This window comes from Pan paniscus, chromosome 5 (assembly GCF_029289425.2).
Source record: "Pan paniscus chromosome 5, NHGRI_mPanPan1-v2.0_pri, whole genome shotgun sequence".
Classification (NCBI taxonomy): domain Eukaryota; kingdom Metazoa; phylum Chordata; class Mammalia; order Primates; family Hominidae; genus Pan; species Pan paniscus.
The window spans coordinates 60,713,215-60,739,254 of record NC_073254.2 but is presented as its reverse complement, the minus strand read 5'-3'; the positions used below and the strand labels follow the sequence as shown (position 1 = coordinate 60,739,254).

Genomic DNA, 26,040 nt, shown 5'->3' with positions numbered 1-26,040 from the left:
TACATCTCTATGCACTTGTCCAAAAGTTTCTTTAGGCTTTGTAGTTAGAAGTGATACTGCCCTCAATTTCAGCAGATGATGACACCTTGCACCCCAAAGTATTTTTTTCTGTGTTATATTAGGAGAGGAAATAATAGAAATTGAAGGGGCTGAAACCAGGTGGCAGCTGAGATTTTTAGCACTGTGAATTGAGTGGTAACTAATGGCCATTATGTCTGCTCTGTCTACTGCTGGTTATCTTGGGATAGGAAGGAGCTTTAAAAATAGAATCTGAATGCCTGACCCCACCCCAAGAGATTCTAATTTGATGTGGGTAAAGTTCAGGTATCAGTACATTTTAAAAGCTCCCCCACTGATTCTAATATGCAGATAAGTTCAAGAACCACTGGTAGCTAAATGCCAAGTACCAAGAATAGTCAACTTATAAGTTCTTACCAGCATTTCTTAATGTAGCAGGAAAACATTTGGCCCAGAGTCGCCCACCCCCGAAATCTGCAGTTTTAATAATCACATCTGTTGATCCTTGTATACGCCAAAACCTGAGAACCCTAGGAATTATGGTGACCAACTGTCCTGGTTTCTCCAGGACTAAGGAGTCCCTTGGCCACAGGACCTTCACTGCTAAAATCAGAAAATTCCCAGGCAAACCAAGAAAAGCTGGTCATCTTACCAGGTACCTAGATTAAGATGATGCTGATCTGATTAATAAGCACTTCTTGCAAGAAGATTGCCAGCTATTGCATGTGTGGCCTGAAAGTTAAATTATAGAACTTTCAAGAGCAAGCTCACTGGAGGTTTCTTTGTAATCACCATCACATCACTCAGCTTCTCAGGCCCTTTAAAATGGCCATAAGTTTTACCTTCAAGAAGCAGTAGGTATGTCTAACTAACATGTGCTGATGAAAGAAGCAATATAATAATAAGAGAGATGTTAGTGAAATATGATTTCATTAAACGTCTGGTTCACATCCAGGATCCTGATCTTAGACACTCCCCCTTCAGAGAGCCACATGTGTGATATGCTTAAACACTGCACAGTGTATAAAGTAAATTGAGTCTACTCACATGAAGCCTTGTGAAGCCCTTTCCCACAGTCATTCAGGACATTGCAGAAACAAGCACACATATCCAAATGGACCAATTTCAGCCAAGGTCCTTGAAGCTGCCAGTTTGACTCCTATGCACAGATATTGACAAGGACACACTTGAACACTTTGTAGAGGTGTTTTGAATGTCAGCAAACAGAGCTCTTTATAGAATCACTAAGGTCTTGGCTAGAGGACCTAGGAGTCTGACCTGGATTTTACAGAAAAGGAAACTAAGGCCCAGAGCGAAGCAGGGAGCTGATTTGACAATGAAAGTGCCAGAGCTTCCAATGCTGTGCTCTTCCTACTTCACTATTTAGAAAGGAGGCTCAGGCTATGTCAGACTTTCTAACCATCACACCCCAGCTGGACTCCAGCTCACTCATGTGGAGCTGATCATCCAGTAAAATTCAAATCATTTTTATCAAGAATGTGAAAGAACATTAGTTGTTGTCAGCATTCACAAAGATTGATGCAGAAAAAGCTAGGGGCAAGTTCCAGACACCCTTACTGGCTGACCCAGCTGAGTCCAGGCTCTGGAAGGCACAGACAGGGACAAATGTGACTTGGGACTGATGGAGGCAGAAGGCACAGATGGGATGGAAATTAGGCCCCGGAAGGGACGCTCACAGAGCCTGACACAGAAGAGGAAGGAAAGAAAGAGGGAGGAAGGAAATGGTCTTAAAGAGGCAGAGAAAAAAAAAAGCAGTTGGCGATGGGGGATGGGGAGCTCGGAGTGGTAAATAACTTATCAATAATGTTAAAAATACACGCCTTTTACCTTAATGTTACAGCTAATCTATAGCACCCACCTTCTTTTATCACAATAAATGTACCATCTACCATTTTTGAAGGGCCCTGCTTTGTGATAAACACAGAGATAGGACCTATTATTATCTCCATTTTATGGATTTGGAAACGAGGCTGTAGAAAGAAGCATGAACTTTCCCAAGGTGTCACAGCTGGTTGGTGACATCGTCAGATTTCAAACCCTGGCGCTTCTGACTCCAGAGAGTAAACTTCACACTCCACCAGCTGGTCTTCTATTAAGGATACTGGTTGGCTTGGCTGACTTCAGGCCTGCTCTGCTCCAACTCTGGCAAACATTTATTTGTTTTTAACCCTGAATCAAGAATTATTTCTTGTTTTTTTTTTTTTTTTTTTTTTTTGAGACAGAATCTTACCCTGTCACCCAGGCTGGAGTGCAGTGGCACAATATCGGCTGACTGCAACCTCCTCCTCCCGGGTTCAAGCAATTCTCCTGCCTCAGCTTCCTGAGCAGCTGGGACTACAGGCGCATGCTACCACACCTGGCTAATTTTTATATTTTTTAGTACAGACGGGGTTTCACCATGTTGACCAGGCTGGTCTCAAACTCCTGACCTCGTGATCCACCCGCCTCAGTCTCCCAAAGTGCTGGGATTCCAGACGTGAGCCACCGCGCTAGGCCTCAAGAATTATTTCTAACAAACACCAATCTAAACTTCCAGAAAGCCTAACCTAGTGTCTGGTAAATGTGCAAATGGAGACTTGTGCATTTGGTACAAGAGCAAATATTGAGAGTTTCCTGATTTTTAAGTATGACTGATATTGTGTCCATGGAACAGCTGCAATCTGGATGTATTTTCTAGGATATGTTTCTCTCCATTCCTTGCCAGCAATTTGGGAGTGTTTGTCTTTATTTGGTTATCCATTTATCCCTTTTCTATGTCCTTGAAGCTTCCTCAGCCACACACATGCATGATTTGTGTCCAACAATTGAGTTGAAAATATCAGACGTTAAATTAAAGGTTGTTTCAGCTGTAACAATCAGGGAGCAGGGCCACACCCTTCCTCCTCCCCATGGCATCCTCCCCCACATCGCGTCTCTGCCCCCTTCCCAACCAGGTGCCAAGGCAAGAGGTTGCTCCTTCAGTCTCCTCCTGTCACTTTGCACAAATATTCACTTTTCCTTATGGTAACTTTCTATCATTCAACTTACTATCTTCACTTCTTACTGAGGGAAAGAATGCATGTTTCATTCATTTTGGTATTCCCAGCACCTGAAACTACCTGGCACATAGTGGATGCTCAATAAATATTGGAGGAATGAATGCGTGAATGAACGAAGGAATAGACCAGAGCTATTAGCCTGCCTAGAGATAGTTTCTTTACTGACAAATTGTTGCTTTCTTATAGCTTTAGCCAGACTCAGTCGGAAAGCATTAAATTAATGTTTTCTATAATTAGAGGACTTCTAGCATTTTCATTTTTAAAAAAGTGATTTAGTAAAATTTAGTTTTAATCCTTTGGCAGAATCATTTCAGTAACAAATTATAACTAATTGCATGTTAAAGAATGACTACCTCAGTTCTAGAAGTACAGAAACAAATTAGAATGGGAGCAGAGAAAAGCAACTCAAATGATCAAAGGAATGGAGTTTTGCATTAGAGGAATGATGAACAGTGTTTAATTGGTAGAGCAGAGTGATTGAGAAGGTATGTAGACATTTAAAGCTGCTGGGAAAAAGTCAGTCTAAAGAAAGAACGTTATGGAGCAGGGATCCAGAGTGAGATGGGACTCAGGCTAAGTCAACTGACTGGCTGCCCCCAGAGGCAATGACACAGTTTATTAGGACCCTTTCATGGAGAACAAATGAAACAGTGGGGATCCAGGCCTCATCTCAGACAAGCAAGGGGCAAAACAGTCTGTAGTTCTTTAAGGAGGAATATTGGTGATCTCTCAGAGAGGGACAAGTCCAATTCCTGAAAACTTCTAGAGTGGTCCTAGAAACAAACATAAAGAAAGCAGTGCAGTTATAATGGAACCATGATCAGACCCAAATCTGTGGGTGCCTATTGAAATCCTTTGAAATATTTAAGATGTTGCGACAGGAGACGAGGGCCACGTTATATTCAAGAAGTGTCTCTCAGTTCCGTTTATTATACCAAGAGCAAGTTTATATTCCGAAAATTATGAGAGGCATAATTTTAAACATCCTTAATCATTGTCCCCATGACCATTCTATCTTTGATCCAGAAAGTAAGCAAAATAGGTATTATACATTAGAAAATAAATAAATAAAAATGACTTAAAATTATGTGGGGATGAAGATAAATTACTTACCATGTGCCAGGCACTGTTCTAAATACCTTACAATATTATTTAATGTTCACAGACAATAACAGGTATTATTATTGTCCTCAATTATACAGCTGGGGAATGTGAGGCACAGAGTGGTTAAGTAACTTGCCCAAGGCGACACAGCTACTAAATTAAAATATGTCCTCTGCCACTGGCAAGAAGAGTAAAAGATTGGTTGAGCCAGCACCCTTGCCCTGGGAAGTGAAACATTTTTCTCTAGAAGAAATTTAAGATTGCTGTAAAGGAGAAATTTAAGAATACAAAACAACTTATGCCTTTCGTTCCCTCACATTTTATTTCTCTACTTTTTGGCACCCACTAAAACACACTACTGCATCAATTCTTTACGGTACCTTTCATGCTTTTTTCTTGTGTCCAACAGGACGTGCAGATCAAAATTTGCCTTCCTCTGCTTTGTTTAAGGGGCAGTTATTGTCTCTATAAAACACAATCCTTGTGTGTTTCTATTAGTCCCTTGGGGAATGTGTAGAAGCCCATCAGTTTAACAGTGACCTAGACAGAATAAGATGGGCTCTGACCTTGAGGAGAATTATGAGTTGAATATTTATTTTGAAATATCTGTTGTTCCTGACTCCAGAAGCAGTACAGTGCCAGGTTCTTTTCTGATGTAAAACAAAATAGGAAAAAATAAAAACCCAGCCTGGCAAAATAGCTTATCTCCACCAATCAGCAGAAAATGGTAAAATAGAGACGCACGTGGCACTAACTAGACAGGAAATCAGAGGTGGGAAGCAAAATGCCAGCCTTTATTCTGCTCTCTAAGATGGCTCTGGAAGGTCATGTTCATTGTCACTGAAAATGCCTGCAGGGAGCGATATGAAAAGTCATTGTCTCTTCTTTTTTTTCCTCCTGCTATTTTTAGCTCTTGTTAGGAAGATCAATTTTAGTTAACTGCAGAGAAGGGTTTTTAAAATGGTGCTTGAGTTTCAAGTTGCATGTGTCTGCTATATTTAGATTTTTTTCCAAATTCTTCTGTATCAAAACATGACATAGTAAGGCAATTTTGCTGGTGTTACTGCTTGGTATGGTGTTTTCCCCAATGGGAAAAGATATTCCATTAACTAATGTAACCTATATTAAAGAAACATTTTCTATTCCAGGCTCTGATTCAGAGGTAGAAAAAAATTCAGTTTTTAAAATATAGATGAACACCTATATTTTTGGTGCATGTGGTATGAATATTATATAAGGCCTTGATTCTCATTCAGCAATTGCTGTATTCTCTGATCACAAAAACAATAGGCAAGTAAAACAGTGAGTGTCCAGTGTTCCCGTTAGCACAGTCTCTCTGTGTCATACCCCACATAAGGGACTCAGATTGGGATCCTGGAGCACATGTTCAAATTTTCCCATTGCCTTTGAAAGAATTGTCCCTGGAAAAAAAAGGTTTTTCAGAGGCTTTTCTTCCCAGCATATATTCCATTAATCTATCTTCCATCACTATGGAGTAGCAATATTAAAATACTTCCTTTTCTAAATTTACAGGTAAACTGTGTACATTGTAGAAAAACAGAAAAGACATATGACCAAAAAATGGGAAAATATGAATAACAAATCCTACTGCCTATAAAAAAAAGTACTTTAGGAAGAATCATTGTAGTGTTTACCCTTGCATTTTTTCTTATAGGTATGTGTGTGTGTGCATTTGTGTGTCCTCACAGTTGTTGTGGAGGCTGGGCCCCTAATATGGGGCAAGGGAGAACAGGATGTTTCGTTCCCAGAGAGGACCCAGCTCACAGAGGGCTCTCCCAGGCAGCTCCCCCTTTCTTCATCTCCGCCACTTTCCTCTCACCCCATGTGGAGGAGCCCCTTTACTCTGGTCGTTCTCCCTCTTTATCTTCCCACCTCTTTCCCCTCTGTGGTTCCCTTAGCTTTCTTTGCCTATACCTTCCCTCCGGGATTCTGCTTCTTTTTCTCAACCATTAATTCAGGTCCTCAGTCAATCAGTTGATCCCATAAAGTACTTTGGGTCCTAAATGTCTCAGGAGGGGTTGAAGATAAATCTCCCCATTCCCAATCTAGTATTAGAGAGAAACCTCCAGAAGATAAGCAAATGTTCTTATACTGAAATATATATAGCTCCCCTTATACCAAAACTACAGAGTATGCTCTTTGTCTTCTTTCTTTCCCTTGCTCTCTTGCACACGCTTATCCTCCCCCTTCCCCATCTTACCAAGGACCCCTTCTTATCTCCTACTTTGATATGGATCAGAACTGAGGAGGGGGAGGAAAGGAAAGAGAACCCCAATTATTTCATCAATATTTTCTTAAAATGTACACATACAAGGCCTACTGAGGCAGAATGTCAGTTTACAGCCCTGATGTCACCTGCAGCATCCCAACCTCATGCATGCCTAAATCTAGGAAGTAGTAAGGCGGTTACGCTGGTCACTCAGCAGACCTGGATTGGAGTTCACCACTTTTCTCTGGGATCCACCAAAGTTCAATAGGAGCTCATGGAAACACAAAAGAATCAGAGAGAAAAAAGGTTACAAAGGACTGAATTCCCTGGACTCTGTCTTTTAATCCCAAATCCTCTTTCCACTTCCACTTAGAAGATAAGTTCTTTCTCTGCTCCCAGATTGAGCTTGTGAATTGGCAGCTACCAAATAGCTATGATTTTTATGTTTCCAATAAGTCTCTCTGCACCCAGAATATCTCCTTTTATTTTATAGCTGTAAATGGAGATCCAACATGAAGAGAGGCTTTTCTCTTGCCTCAGGATGATGATTGAAACATAGGATGTGAGTTTGAATCTAGGCTTCTAGCCTCCACATTTTATTAGCTCTGTGACCTTGAGCAAGTTTCTTAACTTCTCTGTGCCTCTGCTTCTTCAATAGTAAAATCAGTTTGTGGCAAGCATCAAATGAGATAATCCATATAAAACTGTATATCCAGTATCATACATAGGAAAGGCTCAGTGTATGTTAACTATTTATTATCACTTGATTTTCAAACCATATGTTAGCCTTCTATTAAAATGTGTCACTGAGTGTGGTGGCTCACCCCTATAAATCCCAGTCTTTGGGAGGCTAAGGCAGGAGGATCAGTTGAGCCTAGGAGTTTGAGACCAGCCTAGGCAATGTAATGAGGCCCCTGTCTCTACAAAAAATAAAAAATAAGATTATCTGGGTGTGGTGGTGCACATCTGTGGTGCCAGCCACTCAGGAGACAGAGGTGGATCACTTGAGCCAAGAGGTCAAAGCTGCAGTGAGCTGTGATCCTGCCCCTGGACTCCAGCCCAGGTGACAGAGCAAAGTGAGTTCCTGTCTCAATAAAAAAATAATTTAAATGCCTGTGTTAAGCTCTTAGCTCAGTGCTGCTCAATGTGAAAGCTATGATATTTTGGAGTTGACAGTCCTACACATTGCAGTACATTTAGCATCCTTGGGTCTCACCTACTAAATGCCAACATCCACCCACACCATATGACAAAAAAATCCATTTCCAGACACCATTAGGGGTTTAACATTCTTATGTGAGAACCACACTAATTATACTTTCTTGAATGTGACAAAGAGTTGTCACAGGCATAGAGGCAGAGAACGCCTAGTAAGGGGTCGGCGGTGTGTGCAGAAAGAAGAGTGGAAGAGGTGAGATGTATAGAGGAGCAGCCCCTGCCTCCCAGCTTTCCTCACTCCTCTATGCCTTCCCAGACACACACACACTTTTTTTCCTTCCCTTTAGAAAACTAGGGGAAGACAAGAACAATGAGAATTTGCATGGCCCATGTCCATTTATCAATTGCCACATAACAAACTATCCCAAAAATCTAGGGCTTAAGACAACAGTCATTTATTTTGTTCACAAATCTGCCATTTGGGCCAGGCTCAGGGGGAAGGGTCATCTGTTCCATGCAATGTTTCTGGGGCAGCACAACTGGGGGCTGGCAAGTCAACTATGAAGATGGTTCACTCACATGGTTGGCAAAATGGTGCTATTAGCTGAGAGTTCACTTAGACTGTGGGTCCTGGTTCTTCTTAACGTGGCCCTCTTCATGGGCTGCTTGGGCTTCCTTACAACTTGGACATAGGGTTCCAAGCATGAGCATTCTGCAAGAGCAAAGTAGAAGCGCATAGCATATTTGTTGCCTAATTCAGAAGTCACACTGCTTACTTCCACCACATAGGTTGAGGATCCCTTATCCAAAATGCTTGGGGCCAGAAGTGTTTTGGATTTTGGATATTTTGGGTTAGCGATACACAACCTGTACTATATTTGTCAAGACGGTCATTAAAGCCTGCCCAGGATTGAAGGGAGAGAACACAGAGGGAACACTCCTTAATGGAACATTGTCAAGGTTACAGGAGAGTATGTGGGGTGGGAAACATTATGACCGTCTTTGGAAAACACAACCTGCTACCACAAATAACTTTCCTGTTGTGAATTCACCCGTAATATGAGAGATAATACAGTTTTAAAATGAGAATGTAGAGGATCTTCTTCCAGAGTCCAAAACTTCCTTCCCTAAGAGATGCAAATTAACTCAGTTTATAATTTATAGTCTCTTCTTTTCATAATTTATTGTGTTGTCTTTTGAGGAGATTCATTGTCAAAGAGACCATGCCTAGAATAACTATCAATGGCCAAAACAAAACAAGGCAAGGTTCAGAAGGAATACATGATCCATCTTTAGCTAGAGAACAAATATTCACTAAAAATATGAGTTGCCATGAAAATGTATTAAAAGTGAAAGACAAAACTAGGCTCCCTTTCAGTAGAGTTGCTTGTAGAATATGTAAACAGTGGGAAGTATGAGAGTTAGGGACAGAGAGGGGCTATGAACACATTCTTTGAAGTCAGGCAAGCCTGAGTTTAAATCCTGGCTCTGCCATTTACTACCTGTGTGATCTCAACTTACTGTTGTATAACTAGATATTATGAAACCCACATGACAGAGCTGTTGTTATAATTAAAGATCTATTTCATGCCAAGTAGTTACAGACTTTCCTGTGCCTGGCATTTAGTAAGTGCTCCATAAGCAATTGTTATTATGTTTAGGGAATGTAGTGAGTTTCTATGACACCTACTGTGTGCTAGCACTGATAGAATGCTGATAAGAGGATAGATGCTTGCCTTTAAATGGTTTTCCACTTAGTTGAAAAGCTAAAACTTACACAAGTTAAACTATAGGAAGAATATTCACGTGTGAGTACATACCAGACATCACTCAAGTATGTTAGTAATGGCCAAGCGTGATGCTCTTCATAAATCAATCACATATTCATTGAACACTAATGTGTACCTTAAGCTGCAGCAGTCACAAAAGGTTAAGTCTTGACTTCAGTGGTTTGGAATATAACACATTGCTAGAGGAAATAACTAATGAATAATATCAAAGGTGATATAATTAAGCATTATAAATGAGTGTTTCTATCTCAAAAAAAAAAAGAAAATCAGAGATCTCATTAAAACGGCAAGATAAGATTTTCTGTCTCATGGAAATAGAGGTATAGAAAAGGTTAGGAAAGAGGAAGAAAAGGAGAGAAAATTGCCAGTGATTACAGAGAAAGGGGAAGTGGTGGTTGGAGGAAAAAGGATAGGTTCATTTTGAAGACCAGATTATATGATACCCACTACCGTGGGATGCAGCCTGTTATCATTCCCCCCTTACTGCTCTTTGCAATGGTGTCTCCACTGAGGAAAAGCTCTTTGCAATTGTTCAGCTGCTTAATTCTTTGACTATTGTGTGATGTAATCAGATTAGTTAATCATACTGGAAACCAGAAATTACTTGGGGGCAACAGTGGCCAAAATAATATCGCCCTAAATAATCATAGCATGCATCTTGGGAGAGGGCTTTATCAAGTATTTGACACATATGTCTGTTTCATAGTATCCCAGTGATATGAGTGTTGTTCTCATTGATGAGGAAAACTGAGATTCAGAAATGTTATATAACTTTCTCAGAGTCACATTACTCATACGTGATAAGGTGAACTCTCCAACTGTTGTCTTAGGTGGCTTATTCTGGCACGGAAGTTAGTTCCTGTCGTGGGGAAACCAGCAAAGAGTATTTTGGGTGGGAGGGTTAGTCATGGATAGGGTTATAACAAGGGGTGTGTAGGGAAGGAGCATGCAGAGAAGGGTTGACAAGCAATGTTCAATAGTGCTTGGTGACTGATTACAAATGATGAAAGAGAGAGAAAATTCAAGGATGACTGACTCTAAGGATTTGCACCTAGAAGGCTGGAAGAATGATGGCAATTCTAAGAAGCGTGATAGCTGGTAACGGAACCTAGATTTGCAGAGAAAATAATTCTACTTTAGACATGTGAGTTTGGAAAAGAGTAGTCAACTTGTAGAGAGACGTCAGTAAGTCAGGATGCATGTGTGAGATCAGGCCTGGATATGTAGCTCCTCATAGGGCAGGAACTGGGGCTCATGATGAGCAAGAGAAAGAATGTCCTGGAAAGAAGGGCAGCAGGTGCTGAGCAGAGCAAAGCTTGGCCTTGCCTGTTAGATGTGGCTGTATTTTCAAAGCCTCTAGTTCTGGGATTCTATCTATTGCTTGGCAGTACACATACAAAGACTTTGTCCAGCAGGCACTAAACTTATAGGAAGATTTCCCCTTCCTTCCATCATAGAGTTTTTCTTATTGGGAATCTAAATAATGAATCTCAAAAGCTTCTCTAATACATAGACATGTAGCTCTGTTTCATCTCTCTACCTTTACCTTGTCTGAATTTTGCTGATTTTTATAAACTTTGCATAATCATACTGATTATTTTAGAAAGAATTTAAGAGGTGGCCAAGTCATGGCCCGTAAGCCAAGGTGGCATGAGAGAGAAACTCAGTGGCACTTGGACTGCCAGCCACCAACACATTTCTCTGCAATTGTGGCAAGTGAGGTTGTATCATGTCACCAAGTTTCCCAGCCCCTAGTCAGCACAGGGACTCACCCTCCTCCCTCCTGAGAATGGGAAACAGCCCATGGGCACCCTCACTCCCTCCTCCAGTCATAGAGGAATTGGGACATTGTCACAAACCTGTCTCCAGCCACTTGGGAAAAGATGAGACAGAACTTTGGCATCTAATTTAAGCAATGGCCAAACCTCAGTCAGTTTCAAAGGCCTGAATGAGAATTTAACTGTTAACCATGTGCTAAAAGGTTTTTCATTTAATTGGCTGAAAGTTTGTTTCATGGAATAGGTAGAAAACCCTGACCAATGCACTTGTTGGTGACTTTTGGTCCTGGCCTCCTTTCTGCACACAAAGGAGAGGACAGTTTCAATACTGGCAGAGGAGTGAGCATGTGATGGGTCAACCCTCTGCTTGTCTTTTCAGAGAAATGCTGGTTCCATTGGTCTGTTCTCACTGCACCATGGCGGGACCTCCCACCCTGTGTGGGTAAGATTTGACAGACTCTCTGTCCCCAAACAAGCCCAGTTGATCCATGTGCCTGGTGACAGCATTGGCGTCAGCCCTTGTGGTAGAGGAATTAGTTGAAGCCCAAAGGGAAAAAGAGGCCAAAAAAAGAAAAATTCAATCCAACAAGACCAAAGCTATTTCTTTTTATTTTGTGGTTCTCAGCAGCTGTTAAGCTTTGCTGGCTTTCGATAGTAAGAAAGTGTCCAAGAATAGAACAGTGCAATGTCAGAGTTAATGGGATCACAGCAATAAAATGTCTCTACTACTGAGCAATCTGATGGTATTAAGTTGATGTGGAAGTTGCTTTGCACCCTGCACACAGAGTGGACTCCCTGCTTGCCCTCCCATTCTGAGTGTTCCCTCAACACACCTATTCTGAGAGGAAAGCAACCACTTCTAAAGTGGTAAATGCATTGCAAAAGAAATGTCTTCAGGCCGGGCACGGTGGCTCACGCCTGTAATCTCAGCACTTTGGGAGGCTGAGGCAGGTGGATTACCTGAGGTCAGGAGTTCAAGACCAGTCTGGCCAATATGGTGAAATCCTGTCTCTACTAAAAATACAAAAAATTAGCAGGGTGTGATCGTAGGTGCCTGTAATCCCAGCTACTCGAGAGGCTGAGGCAGGAGAATCGTTTGAACCCAGGAGGCAGAGGTTGCGGTGAGCCAAGATCGTGCCATTGCACTCTCCAGCCTGGGCAACAAGAGCAAAACACCATCTCAAGAAAAAAAAAAAAAAAAGAAATGTTCTTCATCTCAGCCAGGGAAAACAAAAGGTTTAATCAAAGGCCTAGCTTTGTTAGATGTGTTTTATTACAATTTCTTTAAAATGGCCAGCTTCTTGCTAACAGATGGGAAAAGGGGAAGGGTGTCTGAGATCTCCGAATTCTCTGGCCTGAGCCTTGCCCTCATCTCAACCCCAGGTTCTGGGTCTCTGCTGCAGATTCCTTTCTATTCCTCATTTGAGGATGACAGAGGCCATCCCCCCTTCATCAATGCACTCCCCATCCACAGAGCAGTGAATGAAACTACAGTGGCCACCAGTGTTTCTTCAAAAGGGGCTTCCCCTGCAAATGTAAGAACTTAAAAAAAATTCTATACATAAAAACAAGAATCACCACCATATTTGATGACTCAGCAAACACTTCTTTCTCTGTCTCTCTTTGGATGGTGTCTTTCATTCAGAATTGCAAGAAGTTCCTGAAGGAAAGACAAAATTTGAGAAACCCTGGATGCGGTTAACTCAATCATTGTTCACCGTGGAACTTTGAGTGACTTGATGTTCTCTCCTGAACAACAATGAGAACACCAAAGATGAACGGGAGCTGGTGGCTGGGAGCGCCAGAGAAGCCATCCAGGATTCCTTACCTCCTTTCCTTTATGCATTCTCAGCTTCCATCCCTCCATTATCCTCTACCTGCACTGTTACCATTTACCATTTTCCAGCAAAAAAATATGTAGAATGGAGGAAGAGAGGGGGCACATTGTGTGTGCGCCAGTATCCTCATGGGGCCACAGCCTCTTGCTGGGAGTTCCGTGTAACCGTCGCCACCCAAACACAGAAGCACTGAGAAGCACTTAGGGCTGATGGGTACACATGTAGATTCTACTAAATCGGAATTTGCAGGTTTGCATCCCTATACTGGTAAACTCTTTTTTTTTTTTTTTTTTTGAGACAGAGTCTTGCTGTGTGGCCCAGGCTGGAGTGCAGTGGCATGACCTCAGCTCACTGCAACTACCACTTCCTGGGTTTAAGTGATTCTCATGCCTCAGCCTCCTCAGTAGCTGGGACTTCAGGCATGCACCACCATGCCCAGCTAATTTTTGTATTTTTAGTAGAGGTGGGGGTTTCCCCATGTTGACCAGGCTGGTCTTGAACTTCCAACCTCAAGTGACCTGCCCACCTCAGCCTCCCAAAGTGCTGGCATTACAGGCATGAGACACCATGCCCGACCTAAACTCTTTTTTTAACGAGCACTCCCAGTTAATTGTCAGTGTTTAAGAACCACTGCTTAGAGACACCCCCAACCAGAGCTGCCCACTCTGACCCAGAGCCTTTGATACAACCCTCAGATAAAGCTGGTTTGTTGTAGATTTGTCTCCTTAGCAATGTCTGCAGATTATCTGTTTACCTGGGGACATGGATTAAAATGCCAAAATATTTTAGAGAGAACAGAACCCACACAATTAAGTGAACCTTACTTAGCATCGATACATACAGCACTATACCGCATATGTGTAGTTTGCAACTTCCCCATGGATTACAGCGTGCTGGGTTAGTGCCAACTATCAATTCTTGCTCCGCAGGGCAGGATAGCAAAGTGATCAGGCAGTCGTCTCCTTCCTGGGTCTCCCCTGTATCCCTGCTCCTGTCACTGTCTTCTTCTGTATCAGACTGGGCCACATCAGCTTGCTTGTATCAGAGATTCAATGCTTGTTGATGCAGTTCTCCCTACCTATGATTTCACCACTTCTAGACTTTAAATACAGAGTCATATCAGCCATACTTCAATGGCTGTGGCTGGTTCTATTTCTCTGTACTATCAATATCCAGGGAAATGCTGGAGTTGTAACACTCTATTTCTGTGAAATATTTGCTGCCCTCACCCAGGAAAGCCTTTACTCTATACAGCAGGATGTCAAGGGCAAGAGGTGCCTAATACAGACTTCTCTGACTCTTAACTGAATGAGCACACTCTCAGCAGGCTATGGCTGTGTTCGTTTGCTAGGGTTGCCATAACAAAATGCAACAAACCTCCGGGCATGGTGGCTCACACCTGTAATCCCAGCACTTTGGGAGGCCAAGGCGGGTGGATCACCTGAGATCAGGAGTTCGAGACCAGCCTGACCAACATGGTGAAACTCCGTCTCTACTAAAAATACAAAAATTAGCCAGGTGCGGTGGCGTGCACCTGTAATCCCAGCTACTAGGGAGGCTGAGGCAAGAGAATTGCTTGAACCCAGGAGGCAGAGGTTGCAGTGAGCTGAGATCACACCACTGCACTCCAGCCTGGGCAGCAGAACAAGACTCTGACTCAAAAAAAAAAAAAAAATGCCACAAACCGAGTGGCATTTATGACAAAAATTTATAGACTCACCGTTCTGGAAGTTAGAAGTTCAAGTCAAGGTGTACACAGGACCATGCTGTCTCTGAAGGTGTCAGGAAAGGATCTGTTCCTGGCCTGTCGTAGCTTCGGGTAGTTCCTTGGCTTATGGCTGCATCACCTCAGTCTTCACATGGCATTCTCCCTATGTATATGTCAATGTCCAAACTTCCTTTTTCTATAAGGGTGCTAGTCGTATCGATGTAGAGCCCACCCTAATGACCTCATCTTAATTCGATCATCTGCAAAGACCTTAGGTCCAAATAAAGTTACTTTCACAGCTACTAGAGGTTAGTTAGGACCTCAACATCTTTTGAGGGGACTCAATTCAACCAATAACAATGGCTGACTCTGAATGTCTACATCCTTCCCAGCATCACTTAGAAGAGCTTCGATATTTATTGCATTATCAGTGTTCCTCATTCCCTAACATCAGCACCCAGAATTTAAAACTGTACCTTGGAGAGAGGTTCCAAGATGGCCGAATAGGAAGAGCTGCAGTCTACAGCTCCCAGTGTGAGTGATGCAGAAGATGGGTGATTTCTGCATTTCCAACTGAGGTACCAGGTTCATCTCACTGGGGCTTGTTGGACAGTGGGTGCAGCCCACAGAGCAGGGTGGGGCATCACCTCACCCAGGAAGCACTAGGGGTTGGGGAATTCCCTTTCCTAGCCAAGGGAAGCCGTGACAGATGGTACCTGGAAAGTCGGGTCACTCCCACCCTAATACTGTGCTTTTCCAATGGTCTTAGCAAACGGCACACCAGGAGATTATATCCTGTGCCTGGCTTGGAGGGTGCCATGCCCATGGAGCCTCACTCACTGCTAGCACAGCAGTCTGAGATCAAACTGCAAGGTGGCAGGGAGGCTGAGGAGGGGCATCCACCATTGCTGAGGCTTGAGTAGATAAAGCAGCCAGGAAGCTCAAACTGGGTGGAGCCCACTGCAGCTCAAGGAGGCCTGCCTGCCTCTGTAGACTCCACCTCTAGGGGTAGGGCATAGCTGAACAAAAGGCAGCAGAAACTTCTGCAGACTTACACATCCCTGTCTGACAGCATTGAAGACAGTAGTGGTTCTCCAAGCACGGAGTTGGAGATCTGAGTATGGAGACTGCCTCCTCAAGTGGTTCCCTGACCCCCGAGTAGCCTAACTGGGAGACACCTCCAAGTAGGGGCCAACTGATACCTCATACAGCCAGGTGCCCCTCTGAGACGAAGCTTCCAGAGGAAGGATCAGGCAGCAACATTTGCCACTCTGCAATATTTGTTGTTCTGCAGCCTCCGCTGGTGATACCCAGGCAAACAGGGTCTGGAGTGGACCTCCAGCAAACTCCAACAGACCTGCAGCTGAGGGTCCTGACTGTTAGAAGGAAAACTAACAAACAGAAAGGACCTCCACACCAAAACCCCATCTGTACGTTACCATCATCAAAGACCAAAGGTAGATAAAACCACAAAGATGGGGAGAAACCAGAGCAGAAAAGCTGAAAATTCTAAATATCAGAGCACCTCTTCTCCTCCAAAGGAACGCAGCTCCTCACCAGCAATGGAACAAAGCTGGATGGAGAATGACTTTGACGAGTTGAGAGAAGAAGGCTTCAGATGATTGGTAAGAACAAACTTCTCCAAGCTAAAGGAGGAAGTTCGAACCCATCACAAAGAAGCTAAAAACCTTGAAAAAAGATTAGACAAATGGCTAACTAGAATAAACAGCATAGAGAAGACATTAAATGACCTGATGGAGCTGAAAACCATGGCAAGAGAACTATGTGATGCATACAAAAGCTTCAGTAGCCAATTCGATCAGGTGGAAGAAAGGGTATCAGTGATTGAAGATCAAATGAATGAAATGAAGCGAGAAGAGAAGTTTAGAGAAAAAAGAATAAAAAGAAATGAACAAGCCTCCAAGAAATATGCGACTATGTGAAAAGACCAAATCTACATCTCATTGGTGTGCCTGAAAGTGATGGGGAGAATGGAACCAAGTTGGAAAACACTCTTCAGGATATTAGCCAGGAGAACTTCCCCAACCTAGCAAGTCAGGCCAACATTCAAATTCAGGAAATACAGAGAACACCACAAAGATAATCCATGAGAAGAGCAACTCCAAGAAACATAATTGTCAGATTCTCCAAAGTTGAAATGAAGGAAAAAATGTTAAGGGCAGCAAGAAAGAAAGGTCAGGTTACCCACAAAGGAAAGCCCACCAGACTAACAGCTGATCTCTCAGCAGAAACTCTACAAGCCAGAAGAGAGTGGGCGCCAATATTCAACATTCTTAAGGAGAAGAATTTTCAACCCAGAATTTCATATCCAGCCAAACTAAGCTTCATAAGTGAAGGAGAAATAAAATACTTTACAGACAAGCAAATGCTGAGAGATTTTGTCACCACCAGGCCTGCCTTACAAGAGCTCCTGAAGGAAGCACTAAACATGGAAAGGAACAACTGGTACCACCCACTGCAAAAACATGCCAAACTGTAAAGACCATCGATGCTAGGAAGAAACTGCATCAACTAATGAACAAAATAACCAGCTAACATCATAATGACAGGATCAAATTCACACATAACAATGTTAAATGTAAATGGGCTAAATGCTCCAATTAAAAGACACAGACTGGCAAATTGGATAAAGAGTCAAGACCCATCAGTGTGCTGTATTCAGGAGACCCATCTCATGTGCAGAGACACACATAGGCTCAAAATAAAGAGATGGAGGAAGATCTACCAAGCAAATGGAAAACAAAAAAAAAGCAGGGGTTGCAATCCTAGTCTCTGATAAAACAGACTTTAAACCAACAAAGACCAAAAGATACAAAGAAGGCCATTACATAATGGTAAAGGGATCAATTCAACAAGAAGAGCTAACTATCCTAAATATATATGCACCCAATACAGGAGCACCCAGATTCATAAAGCAAGTCCTTACAGACCTAAAAGAGACTTAGACTCCCACACAATAATAATGAGAGACTTTAACACCCCACTGTCAACATTAGACAGATCAACGAGAAAGTTAACAAGGATATCCAGGAATAGAATTCAGCTCTGCACCAAGCAGACCTAATAGACATCTACAGAACTCTCCACCCCAAATCAACAGAATATACATTCTTCTCAGCACCACATTGCACTTATTCCAAAATTGACCACATAGTTGGAAATAAGGCACTCCTCAGCAAATGTAAAAGAACAGTAATTATAACAAACTGTCTCTCAGACCACAGTGCAATCAAACTAGAATTCAGGATTAAGAAACTGACCAAAAACCACTCAACTTCATGGAAACTGAACAACCTGCTCCTGAATGATTACTGGGTACATAATGAAATGAAGGCAGAAATAAAGATGTTCTTTGAAACCAGTGAGAACCAGTGAGAACAACATACCAGAATCTCTGGGACACATTTAAAGCAGTGTGTAGAGGGAAATTTATAGCACTAAATGCCCACAAGAGAAAGCAGGAAAGATCTAAAATTGACACCCTAACATCACAATTAAAAGAATTAGAGAAGCAAGAGCAAACACATTCAAAAGCTAGCAGAAGGCTAAGATCAGAGCAGAACTGAAGGAGATAGGGACACAAAAAAACCCTTCAAAAAATTAATGAATCTGGAATCTGGTTTTTTGAAAAGATCAGCAAAATTGATAGACCACTAGCAAGACTAATAAAGAAGAAAAGAGAGAAGAATCAAATAGATGCAATAAATATGATAAAGGGGATATCACAACCATTCCCACAGAAATACAAACTACCATCAGAGAATACTATAAACACTCTACGCAAATAAACTAGAAAATCTAGAAGATATGGATAAATTCCTGGACACATACACCCTCCCAAGACTTAAACAGAAAGAAGTTGAATCCCTGAATAGACCAATAACAGGCTCTGAAATTGAGGCAATAATTGATAGCCTACGAGCCAAAAAAAGTCCAGAACCAGATGTATTCACAGCCAAATTCTACCAGAGGTACAAGGAAAAGCTGGTACCATTCCTTCTGAAATTATTCCAGTAATAGAAAAAGAGGAATCCTCCCTAACTAATTTTATGAGGCCAGCATCATCCTGATACCAAAGCCTGGCAGAGACACAACGAAAAAAGAGAATTTTAGACCAATATCCCTGATGAACATCGATGCAAAAATCCTCAATTAAATAGTGGCAAAACGAATCCAGCAGCACATCAAAAAGCTTATCCACCAAGATCAAGTGGGCTTCATCCCTGAGATGCAAGGCTGGTTCAACATGTGCAAATCAATAAACATAATCCATCATATAAATAGAACCAAAGACAAAAACCACATGATTATCTCAATAGATGCAGAAAAGGCCTTTGACAAAATTCAACAGCCCTTCATGCTAAAAACTCTCAATAAATTAGGTATTGATGGAACATATCTCAAAAGTAATAAGAGTTATTTATGACAAACCCACAGCTAATATCATACTGAATGGGCAAAAACTGGAAGCATTCCCTTTGAAAACTGGCACAAGACAGGGATGCCCTCTCTCACCACTCCTATTCAACATAGTGTTGGAAGTTCTGGCTAGGGCAATCAGGCAGGAGAAAGAAATAAAGGGTATTCAATTAGGAAAAGAGGAAGTCAAATTGTCTCTGTTTCCAGATGACATGATTGTATATTTAGAAAACCCCATCATCTCAGCCCAAAATCCCCTTAAGCTGATAAGCAACTTCAGCAAAGTCTCAGGATACAAAATCAATGTGCAAAAATCACAAGCATTCCTATACACCAATAACCAACAAACAGAGAGCCAAATCATGAGTAAACTCCCATTCACAATTTCTTCAAAGAGAATAAAATACCTAGGAATTCAACTTAGAAGGGATGTGAAGGACCTCTTCAAGGAGAACTACAAACCACTGCTCAATGAAATAAAAAAGGACACAAACAAATGGAAGAACATTCCATGCTCATGGATAGGAAGAATCAATATCGTGAAAATGGCCATACTGCCCAAGGTAATTTATAGATTCGATGCCATCCCCATCAAGCTACCAAGGACTTTCTTCACAGAACTGGAAAAACTACTTTAAAGTTCATGTGGAACGAAAAAAGAGCTCACATTGCCAAGACAATCCTAAGCCAAAAGAACAAACCTGGAGGCATCACACTACCTGACTTCAAATTATACTACAAGTCTACAGTAACCAAAACAGCACGGTACTGGTACCAAAATGGAGATATAGACCAATGGAACAGAACAGAGCCCTCAGAAACAATACCACACATCTACAACCATCTGATCCTTGACAAACCTGACAGAAACAAGCAATGGGGAAAGGATTCCCTATTTAATAAATGGTGCTGAGAAAACTGGCTAGCCATATGTAGAAAGGTGAAACTGGATCTCTTCCTCATACTTTATACACAAATTAATTCAAGATGGATTAAAGACTTAAATGTTAGACCTAAAACCATAAAAACCCTAGAAGAAAACCTAGGCAATACCATTCAGGACATAGGCATGGGCAAGGACTTCATGACTGAAACACCAGAAGCAATGGCAACAAAAGCCAAAATTGACAAATGGGATCTAATTAAACTAAAGAGCTTCTGCACAGCAAAAGAAACTACCATCAGAGTGAACAGGCAACCTACAGATTGGGAGAAAATTTTTACGATCTACCCATGTGACAAAGGGCTAATATCCAGAATCTACAAAGAACTTAAACAAATTTACAAGAAAAAAAATCAAACAACCCCATCAAAAAGTGGGAAAATTATATGAACAGACACTACTCAAAAGATGACATTTATGCAGCCAACAGACACATGAAAAAATGCTCATCATCACTGGCCATCAGAGAAATGCAAATCAAAACCACAATGAAATACCATCTCACACCAGTTAGAATGGTGATCATTAAAATGTCAGGAAACAACAGGTGCTGGAGAGGATGTGGAGAAACAGGAACACTTTTACACTGTTGGTGGGACTGTAAACTAGTTCAGCCTTTGTGGAAGACAGTGTGGCAATTCCTCAAGGATCTAGAACTAGAAATACCATTTGACCCAGCCATCCCATTACTGGGTATATACCCAAAGGATTATAAATCATGCTGCTATAAAGACACATGCACACATATGTTTATTGTGGCACTATTCACAATAGCAAAGACTTGGAACCAACCCAAATGTCCATCAATGATAGACTGGATTAAGAAAAGGTGGCACATATACACCATGGAATACTATGCAGCCATAAAAAAGGATGAGTTCATGTCCTTTGTAGGGACACGGATGAAGCTGGAAACCATCATTCTCAGCAAACTATCACAAGGACAGAAAGCCAAACACCACATATTCTCACTCATAGGTGGGAATTGAACAATGAGAACACTTGGACACAGGGTGGGGAACATCACACACTGGGGCCTGTCATGGGGTGGGGGAAGGGGGGAAGGGATAGCATTAGGAGATATGTAAATGACGAGTTAACAGGTGCAGCACACCAACATGGCACATGTATACATATGTAACAAACCTGCACATTGTGCACATGTACCCTAGAAGTTAAAGTATAATTTAAAAAAACTGTACCTTGTGAAAGTTTGCTATTTGCACCATTAAGGCTTACCAAGATGTGCACAGTAGCACATAATTAGTGCCCTGTCACTGGAACTGACAATACTTGCTCCAGCCATCCAGTGGAGGCACTTAGACTGAGAATAGCAGATTCCTGGGCTGCATCGGGTCTAGCTTTGATCCTGGAAGAAGGTCAGGATTTAGGGAACTCTGGAGGGGAAGTGAGGCTATGCCAAGTAAAAGTAGCTATTTTGGTGGCCCTAAGAATGTAGCTGTCATGATTAGGGGCCAACAGATAAACCAGTTTGACCAAAACAAAGAAGGAACTGATGCAGGTAGTGATGGAAAAGATTGGTGAGAGATTACGCAGGGTCTTCTGTGCTAGACTAAAAAATTTATACTTGATCTTGTGAGATCTAGAGAGCCACTAACCAGGAGGATATCTGGGAGTTATTGTTTTTGGAAGATTTCTCTTTTGATCCATGAAAGATGGGAAGTGAAGGATGGGATGTCCGGAGAGGATTAAGATGAGTATGTCAACAATGAAGTTGAAAAGTTACAAGCATGCAGGTTGAGAATACCCCCTCCTCTTACCCCACCACCTGGAGTCCTTCCGCTTGTCTTTTAGACCCAGATCAGCTGCCAGTCCACTAGGAAGCCTTTCAGAGTTACTTACCATTTGATGCCATAGTCCTTAACATACATTGCCACCATAGTGCTCACCATTTTATATTGTGATATGTTCTGTCTCCACATGTCTCCACTGGACTGTGCACTTGTGAAAGGCACAAATACTTTTTATTCTACCTTGTAGCCTTTATGAACAGCAATAGACCACGAGAGATGCTCAAGAAACATCTACTGAAGCAACAGAAAGACAGAAAGCCAGTCAGCTAACAGCCATTTGACTGTAATATGAGCCAGTCAAGAATGTAGACACTTGGAACTAGAAAGGGCCTTGATGGTCATCTAACCCAGTTACCCAGTAACCACTGAATCCTGGGCATGTGATAACCCCACCTTATTCCATCCTGGAGCAGCTCTGGCTGTAAGAAGTGTAGAGCTGGAGGGGAACTCAGAAACTACCAAATTCAAAAGATAAAGAAGTGAAGTGATTGGCCCAAGGTTGCTCAAAAACTAGCAGCAAGGTTGGAAAATAGAAGAGAAACTAATACGACTAACTGCCAAGTCCATCCAGTCCTCACCACCATCCTACAGAGTGGAGGTATTACCATGTTGAAATTTACGGTAAAGGATGTGGAGGCTAAGAGGTATTGAGTGGCTTGTTTGGGGTTGCACAGTTGGTAAGTGGCAGAGCCAGGATATGAGGAAATTGATCTCTTTCCACTTGCCAACACCCTGTGCCATCCCTGCATAAGATCACAGGCTTCCTGAGACCCTGGAAAATGCTCCTGTCATTTCCTAAGCAGACCCTGCTCCAGGATCTCTTTTGAAATCCCCCCCTCTTTCTCACTTCCATTTTTCTTGCTTTTCAGGAGAGAAGTATGAGCTCCATGCAGGGACTGAGTCCACCCCAAGTGTCGTCGTGCACGTGTGCGACAGTGACATAGAGGAAGAAGAGGACCCAAAGACTTCCCCAAAGCCAAAAATCATCCAAACTCGGCGTCCTGGCCTGCCACCCTCTGTGTCCAACTGAGCTGCCTGCTCCTTCTCTATAATAGCCGTCTCCTCTTTATCATGCTTTTTCCCCCTGTTGTTTGTCAAAAAAAATTGCCTTTAAATTCCTGGGTGTTTGGTTGTTTGAGATTCCTTCCTTGTTATCAAGCCTCTCGGACAAAAGGGCTAGGAAAAGGTGATATGTCTCCTGATCATATCATACCCATTAAGTATAACCCATTATTTAGAAGGTTCTAGGGAAAAAAGTAGTATTTTCTTATTAAACAATCAGCACAGCCTATATCTTTGTTCTCTCATGTTGATCCAAGCCAGAGACATCAGTAACAAATAGCACCTGTGTTGTTTGTGAGCTGTTTCAGTCCCAGTCCTGACGTGTGTGCATTGTTCTTTCCTGGCCACTTAAATAGGACCATATGTAAACTTGACTTTGACTGCATGAGATATCCCTATCTGGTCTCACTCAGTCCTCTGCATCCCAACATTCCCAGGACATGCATGATCACCAGCATTTATTTTCATGATTTGAGGATATCTTATAACTCACAGATTGTCAGCATCCAGCCATGTCCTATCTAGATTAAGAAAATGATCAGAATATTCCAGCTCAACAAGTCTGGGTATATTCACTATTGTGAGTCAATACACCATAGCTCTGTTGAAATTCCTGGAGGCAAAATTGACCTTGGCCCCAAAGATATTCCTCAATAGATTTCAAACACCACTCCCCTGTAGAACTCTCCCAGCCTCGTTGGGGAGGCTTGTCCAGGGTGATAGAGACCGATTTCAGACAAACCTATTTATTACAAAAGTTTCATGGTGTCTGAATGATTGTTTTCTCTCTTTGTATATTTGTACAAATGTTTCAGCTGTGCTTTTAAAAAATCTGGATGTTTTTTATTTAGTGATTGTTCAACAATTAGCTGCTTCAAAACATAATGTGCATTGCTTATGAATGCCTTCATATACTAATACAGATACTCTGATAATATTACACTCTAATAAGGATAATGCTGAATTTTGAAAGGACACAAAACATCTAATGCCAATATATACATGATTAGCCAACATCTTTGCTATCAAGACCACTTGTTTTTAAATAAAGATGCAAGTGTCGGTTGTAGATTTTTGGGATGAAGCTAAATCCCCAGAATACAGCAGCAGCTGAGCATGTTAAAATGGGGAAGGATGATAGCTACATGTATGCCGGTCCTACTCACGCGACGCCCGTGTGCTCAAAAAAGTTATTTGTTTTTGTTACGTGTGATTTTTCTATTTCTCTAGCCCAAAGTGCATTACAGAAGATACACCTATAGAACCATTACCTTCTGCTATATGTGCCAGGCCTCATCTACTCCTGTACATTAATGAATTACTTTAGATGCAAACGCAGATTACAATGGAGTGGGGAAGTACTTTCATTACCCAAGCCTCAGAAAAACACACAAGAACAATAACACAGCAAACAGATTGAGGGATTGTTGTGGTTTTTGACTAAGGTGTATGTTAGTTTCATCAGAAACTTAAAACATAGACTGATCACTCAGAAATTAAAGTCCGTTTTACTGTGAATATAGCAATATAGTACTGGACACAGTACTGGTGAAACTGAGGAGAGCATTGCTTGTAAAATCCTGAGTTTCCATAAGGAAAATGAAAACTCCTTTTAAAAATAAAATCTGAGGAGTGTACAATAAGCATATGCTTTGACTTTCCTTTGCTGTGGAGGTTTTTGGTTTTTCATTGATGATAAACGACTACAGACTTAGTAGTGGAGAAATGGTGTCCTCTAGTGGAAGAAATAGTAGGCTCAGCTATTCAGATGCAGAGCACTGCAGCATCCAGCCTTTCAAAGCTGACTCTTCTCAATCATCTGTGGGTCATTTGACTTGACTTTTTAAGCTACCCTGAATTTCCAGAATGCAGGTTCTAAAGAAATCTAGATGAGAGAAAGTGTTTGAAAATGATTTTTAAATGTTTTTTAAAAGACACATCTGACATTTTTAACAACTTAGTAAAAGTTGAAATGACCATTCTGTGTAGTCATAAAAGAAACACAATGAAGTGTATGGCCTCTGGAGTTAGTCTTAGTAAAACTTATTGCTCTGTGTCAATGTTAACCTGTCTCAGATCAAGTAATTCTTTCACTAGGTTGGGTTTGGGGAGGGGGGAAAAGAGGGGCTTTTCCTAGGAGAACGATAAGAAATGGAAAGACTCCTTGAAGTGTTGCAAGGGAACCTCCTAGCACTGTGAAAGTCAGAATCGCCTCAGCATTTCCATGACGCACATTATGCAAATCTCTTTAGCACTATTTTAAGTTTGAAAACTTTAACAATGAAGGGGAAGGGGAAGATTTCCACCAACTGAATCATTTGTGCACGTGTATAGCTCAAAGAGCTTAGACTTCAAATATATCTGGTGAATGACTCTTTGTCCATGTGGTTTAATTTCTGTGTTGTCGACCTGAGTTGAATATTCTTGAGGGGTAATTGTGGGGGACTGCATTTCAACCTAGAGTTTTTCTAAGAAGTCCCCAATGTATGGGGTTAACTCATATACCTAGGCTCTTCCTGAAAGTGGGGGAAGCTGGTTGGCAGCCCTCTCTTGGGGGAAGGGGAACTTGAGCAGGGCCTGGAGGGCAGGGTTGGCCTCTGATAAGAGGAACTGGGAGAGCTCCCTGTTTTATTGCCATGTTTCAACATCTTGGTCCTAAAAGCCATTTCAAGTGTACTAAAAACCTCTTTTAATGTCTTCCCACTCTATTCTCTTGTTAAAAGCACTGTAAGAGACCTGAGTTAGCAAAAAAATTATTATTCAGGAGAAAAGCACTATCATAATCTAAATGATTAATACATTAAATGCCATTAAAATGAAGAGCTTCTGTTCATCAGATGGGTATTAGGAGAATGAAAAGGGACAGCATCAGACTGGAAAAGGATATTTGAGACACCTGTAGTTGTAAAATAAATTATATCCAAAATGTAAAAAGAAAACCCTACAAATAAGGAAAACAGACAATCCATTTCTTTGATCATCAAAAAATTTCAAAGGCACTTCATACAGGCAATTCACATACACACAGACATACACAAAATACCCAGATGACCCATTAGCATTCAAAAGATGCTCAATTTTATTGCTTATCAGACAAA

At 41.7% G+C, this 26,040-nt stretch overlaps 1 protein-coding gene across 4 annotated transcripts in view; it reads left to right on the top strand.

Annotated features, from left to right (window-relative positions):
- The window catches only part of RCAN2 (regulator of calcineurin 2), a 273,184-nt gene extending 247,869 nt beyond the window's left edge, over nt 1-25,315 (top strand). For all 4 annotated transcript variants that reach the window (XM_008958687.5, XM_034962208.3, XM_055113663.2 and 1 more), the window contains one exon: nt 22,750-25,315. In XM_008958687.5, coding sequence (XP_008956935.1) covers nt 22,750-22,910 — 161 coding nt within the window. In that variant the 3' untranslated portion in view covers nt 22,911-25,315. The remainder of the gene's footprint in view (nt 1-22,749) is intronic.
- The last annotated feature ends 725 nt before the right edge of the window (nt 25,316-26,040 follow it).